The 17,584-nt window shown below is 45.2% G+C and overlaps 4 protein-coding genes across 4 annotated transcripts; 3 read left to right on the top strand and 1 right to left on the bottom strand.

The window, feature by feature from the left end:
* Positions 1-4,320: 4,320 nt before the first annotated feature.
* Positions 4,321-5,628, bottom strand: JR316_0011642 (uncharacterized protein; the record flags this gene model as incomplete). Its single annotated transcript, XM_047897288.1, has 4 exons — positions 4,321-5,106; positions 5,162-5,251; positions 5,333-5,426; positions 5,561-5,628. The coding sequence occupies 4 exons, from the start codon at positions 5,626-5,628 to the stop codon at positions 4,321-4,323; spliced, it is 1,038 nt and encodes a 345-aa protein (XP_047743697.1).
* Positions 5,629-6,511: 883 nt separating this feature from the next.
* Positions 6,512-7,870, top strand: JR316_0011641 (uncharacterized protein; the record flags this gene model as incomplete). The annotated part of the gene is made up of 2 exons (XM_047897287.1): positions 6,512-7,331; positions 7,629-7,870. The coding sequence occupies 2 exons, from the start codon at positions 6,512-6,514 to the stop codon at positions 7,868-7,870; spliced, it is 1,062 nt and encodes a 353-aa protein (XP_047743696.1).
* Positions 7,871-8,725: 855 nt separating this feature from the next.
* JR316_0011640 (uncharacterized protein) lies at positions 8,726-9,538 on the top strand (the record flags this gene model as incomplete). The annotated part of the gene is made up of 1 exon (XM_047897286.1): positions 8,726-9,538. One exon carries the CDS (start codon positions 8,726-8,728, stop codon positions 9,536-9,538), a length of 813 nt encoding a protein of 270 aa, XP_047743695.1.
* A 5,082-nt stretch (positions 9,539-14,620) lies between these two features.
* JR316_0011639 (60S ribosomal protein L1-B) lies at positions 14,621-16,482 on the top strand (the record flags this gene model as incomplete). The annotated part of the gene is made up of 11 exons (XM_047897285.1): positions 14,621-14,701; positions 14,749-14,877; positions 14,928-15,002; positions 15,063-15,092; positions 15,146-15,208; positions 15,253-15,352; positions 15,375-15,427; positions 15,839-15,951; positions 15,997-16,105; positions 16,162-16,324; positions 16,385-16,482. The coding sequence occupies 11 exons, from the start codon at positions 14,621-14,623 to the stop codon at positions 16,480-16,482; spliced, it is 1,014 nt and encodes a 337-aa protein (XP_047743694.1).
* Between the last annotated feature and the right edge of the window lie 1,102 nt (positions 16,483-17,584).

Below are 17,584 nucleotides of genomic sequence, written 5' to 3'. Positions count from 1 at the left end.
CACTGCACGTGTTGTGACAAGTGGTTCGTAATTATCGCACCTGGGGCCGAAGTGGTAAAATTAAGTAGTATATTCCACGATGAGTGCTGCGCACTCATCTACGGATAAGAGATTAGCGAGAATTTGATTTTTCTAGTTGAGCGCTTCATCAATCTTCTATCAGCTTATGATTTACAATGTCTACTTAAGTGCCTGACTTTGTCAGGTTTCACCTTGCATCACCTTCTTTTATTTTCTAGTACTCCTCTGTGTATCTGTACATACATCCTATTTAAACTATGAGCCTCGTTTTACATCCCTCACCGTCTTCGTCTCTCTCCCCTTACTTGTCAAGGGTGCTTGTTAAACTCGTTCGAATTTCTCCTTGCTTTTAATTTCTTTTCTGCCCAAGGGGTACGCGCCGGCAAATGCCGGCACACAGGGTGGGGGGGGAGGGGGGGGGCCAGACCAGGCTTATCCGAATTAAAAGTCGCTTTAATTTCATAATTGTTTTTATCCAATTTTGAAGCATGGTACATGTAATAAAACCACTCTACAGTCATTTTATTGCTATTCCAGCTTTCTAAAGGTTGTCGTCAGTTGTCGTTACAGGTTGCATTGCAGATTTGTTGCATTTTGCAGCAATGATCAGGGGTATCACATGCATATTTTGTCACAGTCACGGATTGTCATCGCACTCGATTTTGCCACGATCAACAAACAACTTCCTGCCGCTTTCCAATTACACCTACCCTCGTGAACCGTTGCCGTTCTGCTACTCAAATCTTGGACATTGTAGTGGGCATTGGAAATATCAATAGTTGGCAGAGGTAAGTCATTGCATCCTTACCCTAGTAACTCTAGCTGAAAGTGCACCACCAGACATTTCATACATTTATCCCCTTCCCCCATTTTTCTATTGTCCACATCACACATTGGGGGCATAATGGACGCATGTGTATTGATGATGAATGCAGAAGAAATGGAGGAGGTAGAGTCAATGGTATTAAAAAGCGCAGGCGTTGCATCCAGTCCCTAGTAATGTCCGGCACTCTTACTTATTTAGTAGATTATCACTCTTACTTATTTAGGAGATTATTTGTGAACGCGTGCACCTACACGTGACTACTTATTGCCAATTTAGGAAGGGGGGGGAGGGGTCTCGGAGTCCTTATCCAAATTAAACAACCCCGTGTGCCGAATTTTTTTTTTTCAAGCACCCCTTGTTTCTGCCCACCCTCCTCTCCCTCTTTATATTTTTCCAATGTTTGGTACAGCCACCGTTGGATCCCTTTTGGTTTCCACCTGGTTTGACCCAAACATTCAGGCCTTTGGCGGCCCACATCTCTCCTCTACATCCTCTCGCATCGCGTTGTGTCGCGTCTGTCATCTCGAAGGCAGCCTCTCACGTGATGTCTCAACCTTGGTCTTTTCAGACCTCCCGCCAAAGCTTACGCACCCACGGAATATCCAAAACAACGGATTTCTGACATCCTTCCTTGTCGAAACTTCCATCCCGATCTTTAACACCCTTACTCTCAACATATCTTATATAGAGGTTTAGGGGCATTTTGTGGCCCTAAAGCTAACGCGGGCATTACAAATCGTGGGCGGGCGCAAAATACAGATACAGATGGTGATCGTGTGAATAAATTACGTGGTGCAACACACGAAATTTAGGATGGACGCAGAAAACCTGCAGAAAACCCACTACTATTCAGTCGTGGGAACCTCTTTGTTTTGTTTCAATGAACTTCATTGGATTGGATGCGTCCTTCCATCATGATCCTGTCGCAGAAACAGAAAGACCCTCTCAGAATATGGAAGCACAAGTGCGCTCACAACGGACGCCAATATCTGTTTATTCGGGGGCGGTATCACTGGCGTTAGTGCCGCCTGGCATTTGTCCAAGTTACTCCATGGCATTTGTCCAAGTTACTCCAGGACAACTCTCTCAAAGAGTACGAACGCCAGAGGAGTGTGGTTATTCTTGAAGCGCGTCAATTTTGTGAGCTTTTTCTTATATCTGTCATGTCGAATTTTTGAATTGAACGTTCAAAGGCTCGGGTGCTACAAGCAAGATTCTTAAGATTCAATAATGGATGGGTTCGAATGACAAAGTTTAGGAAGAAACGGTGGACACCTGACTCCCATTACCTTCCACGGTTTCTCGGCTCTGCAAGCCCGCTACAATACAACAGAAGCGTTGAAATCCTTCGCGTGAGAAGCTCATACATCCAACGGGATGGTCAAGTCCATCAAGCAGAATGGACTGGAACATGAAGTCGATTTGGTCGAGGCTGGTCATTTGACGTTATTCAGAAACAAAATAGAAGAGTAGGCCTTTCGGGATGACTGGGAGAAGGTCAAAAGCGCAGGGATTGTTGGCCGGACGCGAAAGTTGAGTGGATAGACAATGAGAAGCTGAGCAAGGTCAGCCTACTTTTCCTTGTTACGTTTCGACCTGATTCGACCTGCGCGCAGAAGTAACATGTGGACCCTAAACTTGGGTACTCTGCTGTTCATCTACGGGGTCACAATCTCTGGCCATGCAAACTCGTTACCCATCTCTTCAAAGATGCCCAAACTCCCCTACCCAAGGTGACGGTTGAGCTGCACATCAAGACCCCTGTTACATCCATCACGAATATCGAGCAGGAATTATCAAAATAGCCGTGCCGTCGTTGGAACTTGTACATGCCCGAGGAAATACTGACTTGCGAGTATGTCATACACGCCACTAACGGCTACGCTGTACATCTCTTGCCCTTCCTCGCCGGACTCGAAGAAGAAGACGCGGCAAATATTGTTGATTACGTATTGAATGAGAGCCTGGATCTGTCGCCGGTGGTCAGGACGTAGGTTTGTTCTCGACGGAGTCCCAACTTCCGCGCGGGGCGTACGCGATCAAGCCTACAAGAGGACAAGTCAGCGCTGTGCGTTCATCTGTCAACGCGTTTTCTTTGGGATGGCTGACATTGTGGGACGGTGGTGACGGTGGTGATGAGTATTGGTTCCCGAGATACCAGGACACTGAACACAAGAACTCACTCATCATCCTGGGAGGCGGCAGGTACGCGTCGGAGGGACGTACGAAAGAGGGGTGTGTGGGACGACTCTGTGCTCAACCTGCACGTCTCGAACGCGATCCGGACGTACCTCCCTGTCCTGTTGAACACCCGGAGCAATTTGCGAAAGATGGAGAGTGGGAGATGTAATAGGTGCGATTTTATTCTTCTTTTTTCGGTTGCTGATTTACCGTCTTGTTCAGAGTAGTATCATGGCATTTACTAAGAGCGGCGATCCGTTTGTAAGTAACAAATTCGCTGATATCTGTTTTCAATTTAACGTGTTTCCAGGTTGGACCTGTGCTATGGCTGTCCGTTTGCACATTTAATACCAATCTATAAACTTTTTTTCCCATACATAGAAGTCGCAATTATGCACAATTCCATATACATAATCTGGTTTCCAGTATAGAGAAAGGTGGTTTCCGAACATATAAATCCAGTATCCATACATTCATAGGTTGCACCCTCGGATACAATTTTCAGTACCATACATATAGTTTTGGTGCCCACATATACAAATCACAATCCCTTACATAGAGCAAACACTCCCTCTTATACATAATTTGTTCCCTCACTTATATCTGAAGGTTCCTTGTATGATTATTCTTACCTTTCTTCATCCCAAAGATATACAGTCATTTTTCGGCATTCTGTCTATGCCGTGCATGCCTGGACATCGGTGTTTATATACACTGTACAGCGCACTTTCTACACGGGAAAACTTGTAGATGGGCCACCACTTCGTATGGCATGTACGAGTCTTCAAAACCCCATTGCCTATATGTCTGTTTGTGATTATTCTCCCTTGACATATAATGAGAAATTCTTCCTTCTCAGAGTCTCTACACTCAATAAAACTTATGGTCACATCTTTATATATTACGGTGGATGCAGGCATATGCAGGCAGAGCCGATGAAGTGCCAGAAATTATTTTGATTTGTGGTAGTAACTCTTCATCTTTGTTTGAGTTTGATTTCAGACCCGACATGCACCTCGATAACAACTCCGATCTCTTCATCAGTCGAGGTTAAACAGCCCCAGCTGGGGATGGAATTTGGCACACCATTGGGTAAAGGAGATTCATATGGATTGAACTTGTCCATGTTTACCCGTGTTTCACTTTCAAGAGAGGCATGAGTATGGTTTGAGTTGAGTTCTTCCTGGGTATCATTATTTTACCAGAGCATATATACTGAATCACATTTTAGATATTGCATACTTCGAAGTTACCTACTGGTATTAGAGCTAAAGATAATCTACATCATTTTTTTATTGATCGCTTGCTTCAATGACCGTAGAAAAACTTCCAACAATTTCCACCAAATTACGATGCCTCTCTATAAGATCGATGACCTCCGGGATTTGGTGGAAGGTATTCTCATATTTATCAATAAGTGTAGCATCGGCGACCTGGGCCCTCATCCTTGTAATAAAAGCCTCCATTAATCGCTCTCTAGAGCGTTGGGCCTCGAACTGGCGAGATTCCCCAGCAAGGGCATCTAAAATACGACCTGGGTTAGCCGGAGTTTGATCTGTGACATTACACTCACCGGCCAGAGCATTCTTCGCAATAGCAAGGTCATCATCGAGCCTTTCACGAGCTGCCCTCTCATATCCCAAGCGAGCTTCAAGTTCGGTTATAGTTTTTGACCGCTCTTCAAGGGTCCTCTGCGCTGCAATTGTCTCAACATGCATCATACGAAGGTTTGCCTCAGACCTTTGGTAATCAAGAAGGACAGACTGGACGTCTTTCCAATATGTAGCCTTTGCTGCGTCCAGTTCATTCGATAAAGTATGGATGATTGTTTCGAAGTATTCACGCTGGGAGTCTGATGCATCTTTTGCTTGTTGGAATTCGGAGAGCAGTGTTGCACAGTCTAGCATAGAAGAAGTGAGCATCATCTTTGTCTCGCTCAATTCCTTTCTCTCAAGTTCACGGTCATGATTAACAGCATTAATATGCTTCTCATAGTCGCGTTTTATGTCTTGAAGGCCAGCACATGGCCCATTATGCATGTCTCGACAATTGACTTGTGGTTGGTTTAATTCACTAATCTGAACTAGACACGTCAACGGTGAGAACACAGAGAAAGGCAGAAAATTTTCTTACCTCTGTCTCCGGGATTAGGTCCGCCTGCTTATGCGATATTGACTGTACACTATCGGGCACTTGGTGGTCAAGTAACATCCGACTGTCGTTCTGCAATCAAACAGCCGCCACAAATATAACGAGTCAGATATCAACACATATCTTGGGAATACACGGACCAGGGAAACTTACTTGTTTCTCAACAGATTGACCAACAAGGTATGTGGCCGCAGGCTGGGTCCGGTGCATCTGAGACGCGTCCCTGTCCTCCAATCTTTTATTGGGTCTGTAACTCTATAGTGGTTAAATCAGAAAGATATAATGGCGCAGACAAACAGCATTTACTCGCCTTTGCGCGCTTAGAACGACGTAACTGTATTTAACGCGTCAGAATTTAACGTATTTTAACACAAAACGGACTTAACGCGTGTCTGCGGTCCTAACAACTTTGAAGACTGTGAGGGGGAACAATCTGTGCCGGCAGACATTGAAAGAGGCTCTCGATTGACACTGTGTAACATATTGAAGCAGAAGGTAGATAACAGGAATTCTTTATCACGTGAATAAAGATCGAGTATGGTTGGGTGAGGTTCGGTGAGGAGGCGCCTAGCTCGATTTTATATTTAGATGACGAATTTCCATAGATGGAAAGAGAGTCAGGTCAAAGTTCAATTTAGAAGTCGCGTCACAGTGCCGAGTGTCAATTTCACAGGTGCGTGGACGATTTTGGAACAAGGTTGATTGTTTGGTCAATTACCAAATTTCATTTGTACGCTCTTGACTTCGAAGTCACAGTGTGTCAATTTCACAGGTACGTGGACGATTTTGGAACAAGGTTGATTGTTTGGTCAATTACCAAAATGAAACCTTTATTCAGTCGCATTTGTACATCTTTCACGAGTCGCCAATGAGGCAAGGTACATTTTGAACCTGATCAATACCTGAAGGTATGCGACTCGCTTATTTTTTTGTTTCTAGGATGAGCAAACCAAAAGAAGCAATATACGCGTGGGAAACTGTAATGACTCCACTCTCGCCGTGGCTCATTATGCACGATAAAACGATAAATGCGACCAATGTAGTATTTCCAGGTACGTGATGCGTATTTCCCTAAGGTCGGTTGTATCGGGAATGGTTGGTTATCAACATTTGCATAACCTAAGTTTTCGAAGTTGGCAATCGGCGCTAATTTAGCGACTTGTCGCAATGTATACAAACTACTGATCTACAATTGTTGGCGAAGATGTATATAGAAGGCCAAGACTTCGAGAAACCATAGTTACATTGGATGTTCAAGCTCCTGGCATCCCGTGAACCTACTATGGTTTTGTTTAAATTTGAGAAATCGTACTCGAAATGATGTGAACCCCCATGTCTCAAGAAAGAGTCCCCCCAGAGATCCAGACTCAAATTATTGATTCAATTGTCTCTGACCATAGCGGTTATATAATTCTCCAGCCGGATTGTGCACAGACATTACGCACATGTCTCCGTGTCTCGCCTACCTTCCGCTGGAGTGCAAAACGATACCTCTTCAAGTTTATCAGCCTCTTTGAGGATGATGAGGATGCGTTCCGTGTAAAATTAAAGCACCTTCGCAGCCTCGTTGATCTCCCAGACATGGAAATTAGCATACTCCGCCATATTCGAATTTTTCAAATGTCTGCCCCCATTACTTCCATTCTCGGCAATCCGGAGCCTAGTCGTTGCAAGCAAATAATCGAAGACCTTGATTTCATTCTGAATGCATTTCGTCACTCAGAAGCTCGGTTACACACCTTTGAATTCCATGGCCCACTTTTCTCTTCCCTACCATCCAAGGTTGTGCGATCCCTTCAAAACCTGATCCGCTCCCCAACATTGCTATCTCTTAGGCTTTGCGAAGTGCAAGACCTTCCCAAGGACGTCTTACAAGGGACATCAATAATTCATTTGACTGTTCTTGATTGCAACATATCCGACACCATGGGCGCTATGGATGTCCATCTTCCTCTCTCTCAGATCGCAACCATTGAAACTACCGATCTTCCTATGGTTCATGCTTTATATCCAGAGACCCAGCGTTCAATGATCAGCAATGGAGAAGCTTGCCTCAAATCTGTATGCCTGCGTATCGATATGAGAACTTGTTTTTTTGGGGGTCTCAACAAGGAATGCGACACAGTGGCGGAGCTCTTTCCATCCGTTAAGAGTTTGTATATTGTGTTTGATTCAAATGGTATTATCTGCTACCTCCATTTTAACCCTCTTGTGCTCATAACCCATGACTCAACAGACCTTGTTCAACTTTTTCTAACTCCACCAATGAGTTATTCTACAAAACTCAATAATTTCAACTATTTGACCCTGCGTTACGGACCCACAGACCTGTCAAGGACGTCATTGCCAACTAAAGCATACGTCAGCCATGCGATCACAGTTCTCGCAGCGTGGCCACCCTCTCTTCAACGACTAACACTCATTTTTGACAATCTATTTTACTGTGCAGAGGACATATCGCTGGGTATGCCAATCGAGGCATGGACAAAACTTGATGATATTCTACTAAACGTGGACATTTTTCCACATCTCGGTGGTGTCGACATCAAGGCGTTCTGTCTATTTCCTAACAATATTATGACTAACCACAGTCGCAAAGTGGAACAGCTTCGGATGGAGCAGGAAATCAAACTGGCTCTTCCCACTCTGCACAAGCAGGGCAAGATGACAGTAGCAGTTTCATGCCGTTAGCTGGCTACCAAGGTGGTCATGATCACTTAGTTATCCACGCGCTGTGTCGATGGCATATCATCACGTAATAATTTATATGTATCCATTGTCGAAATGTCGAAAAGGTTATTTGATGACCGACCGCAAAGATAGCAAAGGACACCAATGTACATCGCCAATAGAGCATGTTCCCGATACATCTTTTATATGAGAATGAGAGGGGAACAAAAATGGATTCAATGTCTCGATTATCGCTCACCTACAATGATCCCAGGAGCCTCTGACAAGCCACGCGGACATCATGGTTCGTAGCGCAGTCTTTATATGGTCAGGAGTATAGCTAGAGTCCATTAGCATGAGTTCACATAATGTGACTTGCATGTGCTTGGTACGTACACTTGAGTTGCAATAAGGGAGGGTTTATATACAGCTGTGTGTTTGGCACTGGACGAAATGTTTAACTCTACTTTCATTTATGCCGTAGCTCTCCCGAATACCTGGCATACAGGAACAATATCTCAATCGAGCCGAAGCCTACTAGCTATTCCGGCCAATGACTTGTGGCTTGATTAATTCCAGGATTTTTTTATACTAGATTTCCCTTAAGTTGTCCAAGTCCAATAGGGCACGGAGCTTGCGATCACGATCAGGTCATTGGAGCCCTTGTATGTTCTCATTACTCCCCAAATCGCACACTTCACATCTACATGTCAGCAAGTTGACACCAAGAATTGTTCATGTCAGGGCGTTAATTATATGATCAGCCATGGCATCAATATATCAATCAGGGCGTTAATATTTTGCTCTACCCATCTGATGGACACATAGAATATATTCCGACAAATTCTTTCTCATTTCCTTCATCTCAACACCCCCATGTCACTAACCTTCGTTGCGCAACCCGAAAATGAGGTCTCCTCGCCTTCATTTCCTTGGCCCGAACACCGCCATCTTTTTGAAACTATATGTGTGGCGGGGAATAATGCACTTGAAATCCATTTGAGACTATTCCTCCTTCGCAGTTTGCTGGAATTTTGTGATACTGGTATTCTTCCAGGAGTTCGTATCCTCTATGTGCAAGCTCAGGTCGGCACCGTGTATACTCCGACTCTCGCTATGAAGATCCAAATTCTCCAAAACCTCAATATTGTTCTTGATATGCTTTGTCACCCCAGTTTGCAGGTGGAAACGCTCTATTTATCTGGTCCCCTGTTCTATTCTGACTGGTTTATGCACCAACAAATCACAAGATCCTTCGGAAATCTTCTTAAATCCAACCAATTGGTATCGCTCAAGCTCAACAACGTAGAAAACCTCCCAAGGAACATCCTCGACGGGACATCAATTGTAGATTTGACTCTCATTGCCTGTGAGGTATCAAATACGATGACATATTCGAATACCAATGCCCTTCGACTCCCAAGCCTTGAAACCATTGAGACCGACAAGTTATCGGTTGTTCGGACAATATATCCGGTCGGCCTCCATTCAACGGATGGTGAAGAACCTTCTCTGAAGATCTTATGCCTACGTATCGACCAGACAGATACTGCTGGGCCTCAGGTCCTCAAAGAAGAATTTGATATTTTAGAAGAACACTTCTCATCAAGCATTGAGCGCCTATGTGTCATGTTTGATCCATGTGGTGCGTTCCATATCATTACCTCGACTGTTTCATTTTTTACTTAATGTTTGACCTGATAGATCTTAATCGACATTTTCCCGCGCGCCTAGCATTTAACTTTCCAAATCATGTTTATCTCACTGATTTGACTTTACACTACGGACATCGAGACCATATGCATCCAACCACGAGAGCCGTACCAATAGGGCGCTACATTGCACACATAACCTCGATTTTGGAAGCGTGGCCAGACAATCTACGGCATCTGACTATTGAGTTGGACCAAGTTAATCTTTCCAGGGCACACATACAGTCCGACCTGGGACCGTGGACAGTTTTGGACAGTTTTCTAAATTTAGACATGTTTCCAGACCTAGAGGGAGTGGTTATCCATGCACATTGTTGGAGTTCGAGAATCCTCGGTGACCAGGAGCGAGAAGATGCGAGGCATCAAATCGAGAGAGAGATTGAACTCGCACTTCCATCTGCGACTACAGATTGGGACATTATGACAATCATAGTTTCATTTCCTTAGCTAGATTTTGGTTTAATAGCATACTAGTTTCAACAAAATGTTAGAGAGTTCTTCGAAAGAACTTAATCTTTTCTTTTCTTCATCAATATACCGCAAATATACCGCGCGTTTTTCGTCGTTTGAGGACCGGCATCCAGGCCGGTTTCCGCTGCCCGAGTGAGCTCGTGACCTTTAATGGAGGTAGCACCGTCTCATCATCTAAGCCGCTGGTCTCGTACTTGCCACCACCCACCCTGTTTGTCTTCACGTCGCCTCCGACCCTCTCTGACAATAGAGACAACAAGCAGCCAGTTTGGCTCTACCCGTTGTCGCCCGTCCCTTCCCGCCGCTCCCTCAACGACGTCAAGCAGTCAATGCTTGTCACGCCCATCTCCCACCACCACTCCTTCAATTTGACAACGAGTAGCAGTATTCCTGTTCGTTGTGGCCTTTTGCCCCCCGCCGCATTCTCAGCTTTCCAAATAACAGTCGAAAGGTGAGGGTGAGCAATGAAGTACCACTGGCCGCTGGCGGAAGTCAGATCAGGTACTCTTCCCCTTTTGAAACTGTCCCTTTGTTAGTATTTCCCAGGCAAACGGTGGGAGGAAGCCAACAACACCATCAACGGTCTATCGTATCACGGTTACGGAAGTGGCGAAGACAACAGTTCGTTTCCATTTGATTGTCTCTTATGACCTATAATTTTGACTCGTGGCTCGAGAACTATCTTAGTGCTGGGCAGCTTCATGATGAGACCGTTTTAACCGTTATCATGGTCAATAGTACATCGATGATTGTTATTAATGATGCATATAGCACCCATATCATCGCTGATTTATGCTGGCCACTCAATGTTGTCATTCACATGGAACCAAATTTGCCAGTGGTAAGTATTCCACGTTCCTTCTTCATTTCTGCAGACAGGCGCCGATTGATACAGGTATGGAATTGTGGCATGGTATTTTTCAATCTAGTATCGGTCTTGTCTTTGAAATCCTCGTCGTCGACATCGACCTTGCCACCGCTGTAATTTACCGACCACAGCATCACTCTCGTCTCCCAATTCCCCTCCTTAAACGATAACTGCTAACTCCGCCGCTCTTTCCATCCACCACGACATGCATGACACTCACTTCGGGGCGCATTGTGTTCCCTATCCTTCTGTGCTGCTTATGCCCTCTCCGCCCACCGCGATAGGCACGGCGGTATGTATTCTGTTCTGTACCCCGTCTCCTCAACTCCTTGCCCATAACGACACAGAGCGCCTGCACATGTCTCCACTCTCTGCTACAGCAACATGCTGCGTCTTACTGCATGCCCCCCAACCCCGCCACACTCTCCGCTTCACACAACACGCATGGCACTGCGTCACGGTTTTGTGCTCTATACACCGCCGCCTCCCGCATATCGCTCCCAGGCAACTCACCTCGTCCCTGCCGCTCCCCCAATGTGACACGCAGCGCTTCCACGCCACCTCCGCTTTCACATTACACATGTTGCTTGCTCCTCTCGCTACAACACGACACAACGTATCCACACACACCCGCCACCACAATACGCATTCCGCGACTCCACTTCCATCTTCTCTGCCCACGATGACATGCACATTGCGGTCCACCCCTTCGCGACCGCGTGTCGTTTCCTCCACTCTCAGTCCACCCTCTGCTCCCCCCGCTGCTTCTTCCGTCGCCCATAACAATACACAAAGCACTTCGTATTGTGCCATCCGCCGCCACTGTTCATCACGACACGCACTCAGCTGCATGTCGTGCTCTCTTCCCTGCCATCCCAGCTTTCCATATCCACGAACGCCACAGGGCACCCCCAAGCCCAATCCACCTGAACACGCAGTGCCCCGCGTGCAATCCTGTCATGCTGTGCGTACCCACCACAACACACACTCTGCCGCGTGGCTGGCGTCAGGCAAACAGCGGGGTGACCTTCTTAGCACAATGTTTCTTGAAGATTCCGCAATCCAGATATATGGTTATTCTGGATGTTTTAGTGTGCGTCATGGGTAAAACAGGTTGTCTTTTGGACAATGCTGTGGAAGGCTGCAGTTGTGGTTCCTACTACACAGGTAATTTACTTCTGAGTTCTGTATCGACGTAGATAACAAGGTAAATTACACGTCACTTCCTGGACGGTGTGTATGAAGTTAAGAAGCCGTAGGCCTCTGTTCTACAAAGCAAGTAATGTATAATATATATCTCATATTCTCATGATCTAGCGGTTTGCAAAGTAATTCACAATAATCCGAGGCGAGAAATCATCATGATACTTATGAATTTTGATGTGTAATACATATCGTAATGAAAATCCGTCAACAGTATCATGATACCGATATATATTTCTCACTAGTGGCCGTCTCCGTTGGCAAGCGCCTTGCTGTCCTACTACACTGTCGATTGTCAATGAGGGCACGATATCGAATTGCAGTACCCAATAATGGATGGAATGGGCACGTATATTTCTCAATTTGTAGTAGATATACTACTAGTAGATGTAATATGGAGATAAAACAGACCATTTTGAGAAAACCAGTAGAAGGTTTTCTAGAGGATAAATCAGTACAGTGCAAGTTTAACTATCTTTATTTGACATTGGGTTAGATTGAGCCCAAACTTCATCCCGTTGAGGCTGGGGCTGGCACTAATTCCTCGTTATACGGTACTTAATATTGCTATTACACATGAGATATTAGTAATAATGCCCTTGCAAAAATACAGTCAAACTTTGGTTCAACATTCTTACATAATTATGGGCTGGGAGAGCCTTACTTACAGCAAGGCGATATCATGTTGTACGGCTATGGTAACTCATACAGACTCATTCCGATGCCTCTTTGCCGGCCTCCCCGAGCCGGGAGACATCAGCCAGTGATTCGAGATTTTTGGTAAAATATTTTGCTCAGATTTGCTTTGGCCCCTTCTGAGTACCTGCACGCGTCTACCCCAAGCTTCGAAGCTCTAAACGGATCAGTATTGATACCTTCTTAAACGATGTTAGGTTTAAAGATGACAAACGCACCCGTGATGCATCCGTGGGTGAACTAAAGTCGTCTCTGGGAATCAAAACGGCTTCAACCATAACAATTGATCCTGGTCGCAACTCGTTTTGAAGAAGCCACGGCGGGACGAGATGACCCAAATCGTCATATACCTCAGGTTGAACAAGAACATCGTGTTCCAAGTCAAAAAAAGGCGATAGCTCGTGGTCCATAACTCTGTGAGAATACACGACCCCGCTACGAACTAAATATCCAAATAGTCAGTGTGGGTAACCTAGTTGTTCGTTATAGGCACTCAAATGCGCACCCTGTCCGACATCACGCCAATAAACGACTTCATCGTCGTCTCTCCTTTCCTTACGAAGGGAATGGCTCACTTGTGAACAGTACATTGTTTGGAGAGATGAAAAAATACCATACTCTAAACTTTTCGAATTTGATATTCACGATATCCTCTTCATCCACCTTGCTCACAAAGGAAACAATTCTTGAGGCACCGAATCTCTAGTTCAAGTTAGCTCTGTGCCGCGCAACCAGGTCCAGAGAGAGTGCTTCATTTACCGTAAACGGTATGTATATCCGGTTGATCAGATTCTCCAAATTCTGAAAGCGCGTAAGTTGCGCGTCCCATATAAAATTTGTTTCTGCAATGTTATTGGACGGCCTGCGAAGGGAGATAATAATCTGAACAGATGTTCCATCTTGCACGGTACGGAGTTGGGTCCCGTTCTATAAATAATCACTACGTCAATTTAGCAATTTGCAAGTTAATAATATGACTTGCAGCAAGGTGGATTACATTCCCTATGTCTCCGAGTGCTGTTCCCGATCTAGCGGGTGCGACTTCTCCAACCAAGATAACCTGCTTAAGCCATGCTGAATCTGAAAATCGTGTCTGGACTACCAACGGTGCATTGGCGACATCTTCCAAATTCAAGTACGCAAGGAATTGATGTCTGAAGTGCAGAAAGTAGTGGTAAAGTGTATTCAAGTAGGAAAAGTGAGACATGGGGAACCTGATTGTAACTCGTCGATCTCGGGGTTGTTGAACTAATATTTATGCTTTATGCTTTCCCGCTCAAATTTAGGGAAAGTATAGTTCCTATGGTCACCGACACACAGTACCAGTACTCCGTCTGTAATAATCGAGTCGCAAATGATCGCTTACTTTACATAAACGAGATCTCACACTGTCGTTGTGACCATTTGTGCAGTATACGCGAAAGTTGTTTCCATATTAATTGCATTGACTTTATTTCAAGGAAATAATAGTCTACCAAGACTGTCCGATGCAAGTGATCGGCCTGACGGAATCTTCAATCTGTTGCGAAGTGACCACTATATCAGCAACCCTGGCATCCCTGTATGTTGTATTGACCTTTATAGAACAAGGGTTGTTGTTGTTGCATTGGATATATGGCATGTTCGCAACCATGTTCAGTTCCTGGCGAGTCGCATTGCGCTTGTTCAACAACATTCGAGGATATCTACACACGGTCACAATACAGAGTGCGAACATGATCTGGAAATGTCACTTTCTGGTGGACACTGGAGACAAAACTATATAAAGAAACTTTATACCATTGATTATAGCTCATTATATACACCACTGCTCCTTCAGTTATGTCTCTGGCAAAGTTCAAATCCGGTTCAAGGGCACGAGGGATACTCTCTATGCTTCTACCTAACACCAATAAGCCAAATGTCTCTTGAATCTGCCATCAATTAATGACACACTAACCTTTATGCAGAATGTACCAGAAACTCAGCAGGATTTTGAAATGGAGATGAACGAATTGGAGGTTGCGTTGGGTGCATCGGAATCCTTTCAAAGATATAAGGCAGCGCACCAGATGTCTAAGATACAGGGCTCAGAAATTGTGAGTTTCCATCATTTCGCCGGTCAATCGACCTTACCTTGCCGTTGTAGTGTCTTGTTGAGCTGGAGGAAGAGAGAGAAGAAGCTACACGGCTATTACACGAGTTTCAGGCAGACGCTCAACAGGTATCTATTATAACATCTCTGCTATTTAGAACATGTCCTAAGCTATGACGTGTGGGATAGAAGTACCAGCAGTTCACCGAAAGCCAGCAGGTACGCAATGGTTATTAAATGGTCACGCAGTTTTCACACTTACAGTTGCATAGGAAATTGATAAGCTTGAGGTGCTTGTAAAGACATTAGATATCCTTATTTCCGAGACAAAACCAGTGAGAGCTATATAGCGAAAGTTTGGACATATTTATAAATTCAGGTCAAGATTCAACTGGTCGGAACACAGCAGAAGAGAGACTGCAGGATGTATGTACCATCTTCGCAATATCAACCCCCTGATTGTTCTGACGCCGGAAGCAGTTAGAAACACTCATTATTCAGAAATCATCGTGCCCAAAGTGCTATCAATTGATGGGAAAGGATTCGGTGATACTGTGCGTCTCGAAGTTTTAATTGCTTAACAATTTGATACTAATATAACCTAAGATTTCCTGGATGCGGCCATCTATGCTGCAAATCCTGCGTGTTTAATCTCAGAAAAAAATCCAGGCTTGGAGTTTTTCATATAATATACTCATGTGCGACGTGCGGGAAAAAAGGGTTACCTAGAGAGACGGAAATACCAGCGTTGAAGGAAATCTTCAGTTTCGTTGGTTTGGAATATTAAAGCAGGTTACACACAACTACTACAGAAACATTATCTACGTTTTACATGTGTACAGCGAAATACTTGTGGAATTCTGAGCATAAATGAATTTAAAGAATTTTTAGCCTGCCACTGATCGGCTTTGTAATTGGACCATAACCGACGAACTCCTGATCGCCTTTCTCAATCAGCTATCAAGTACCCCACAGCCACACACCATATTCCTGGAAATTGCATTCTCGCTGATGCCGCCGACATCAATCGTGCTAAGCAGATTGAGCTCGAATACATGTGCGTCGATGACTTGAAGAAGTGAGTACTGAAAATTATCGCAGGGCGAATTAGCCATATTGACAGATTGCGTTTTTTGAAAGTGAACAAGAACCAGAAGCTCGCCAAGAAGGACGATGCTTTCCTTGCTTCCGAAGCCCTCATCAACCAGATCCCCCGTCTGGTCTCTCCAAGGGTCAGTCTCGCTCCAATCTGTTCATACGTCCACAGTTGCTGACATATCCATTAAAGCTGGAAAGTTCCCCACCTGTCTCCCACGCTGAGGATCTCACCAACAAGCCCACTGAGGTTCGCTCCACCATCAAGTTCCAGCTCAAGAAGGTTCTTTGCTTGGGTGTTGCTGTTGGCCACGTCCAGGTGAACGACGACGAGGTCCTCGGAAACGTCATGCTGAGTGAGTCGCCCTGAACTTTTTCAATTGAAACTCCTTTAATCGTCATTCTTTCTGCCTCAGGCATCAACTTCCTCGTTTCGCTGCTCAAGAAGAACTGGCAGAACGTCAAGTCCCTTCACATCAAGACCATCATGGGCAAGCCCGTCCGCCTCTACTAAGCATATCGCCTCGTCATCATTTCTCCGGCACCATGCGTCGGTTGAGGAGGGATGAATATGACGGATCTTGGATGACGATGATAGCACCACGTTAAATGGGGGACAAGAAGCGATCAAGGAGGAGGAGCAGGAGAGAGGGGGGCAGCAATGCACAACACGAAGCCCTGCACGCTTGTACCAACGGTTTCATGAGAAGGGAGCCGATTGGGAGCTGATGTAGCTCTTATCCATTTCCTCTCTTTATTTCCTGTTTGCTTGTATCGTCTTTTCTGTCTTCCATGTGGTTGTTTGATTTGCTTGTAGTTTCTGAGTATTTCATTTTTTTTATTTGTTATCCTTGTGTATCTTTCGGTATTGGATTGAATTAGGACCCACATTACCATACAGCCTCAAAGAAATCAAAAGGGAAGCATGAACAGCCCAGTGTATGCCCAGGCATGAGTATTTCTAGGCTGCCATTGCAAGAAAGGGTGGGGACATTCAAAAAGAAGAGTAGTGACGCACCCAGAACCCAATATGATACCTTTTCCCAATACTTGCATATCTATCCTCCGAGTTGTCACTCCTTGCGATGGGAATGTGGCTGGTGGATGGCGTCGAAAAAGCGGCAACAGAGAGCACTCGATGAGGGGTGAGAGACAGGTGGCGACAAGGGTGCTGACGCGTTGGAACGGGTAGTCACGTCACCACAATCACACGTGGGGGTCCCGCCTTGGCCTTGGCACTAATCCCGCCATTGCCCTAGATTGGAATGAGTGCATGCGCCGTATAGCGGTCGTTGAGCAGTCGGTAATGTACAATGGCGGGATATGAAAGCTGAGTTTACGCTGCATATGCAGGTGGATGTCCTTGTTGAACAGCACACCCTTGAACACAAGCGAATCATCGATGTGTCGCCATTGGAATCCGCCCAACTCGCGCGTACTTCTTTTTGTTGTGTCACCCGACGCGTAATGCCCGCAGGCAAATTTCTCCATTGTTTCACAAGTTTGGTTCCAACGGAGGGGAATCATCTCGACGCCTGAGGAAGTTGAAAGAGTAATTGAAATGTTTAATGGTGTGGATGGCAGACGGAGAGGTGGAGGATTATGTCGAGATCATT

The sequence above is a fragment of the Psilocybe cubensis genome, chromosome 11 (genome assembly GCF_017499595.1).
Source record: "Psilocybe cubensis strain MGC-MH-2018 chromosome 11, whole genome shotgun sequence".
Lineage (NCBI taxonomy): Eukaryota > Fungi > Basidiomycota > Agaricomycetes > Agaricales > Agrocybaceae > Psilocybe > Psilocybe cubensis.
The sequence above is the reverse complement of the archived record's forward strand: the minus strand, read 5'-3'. Positions and strand labels throughout refer to the sequence as shown.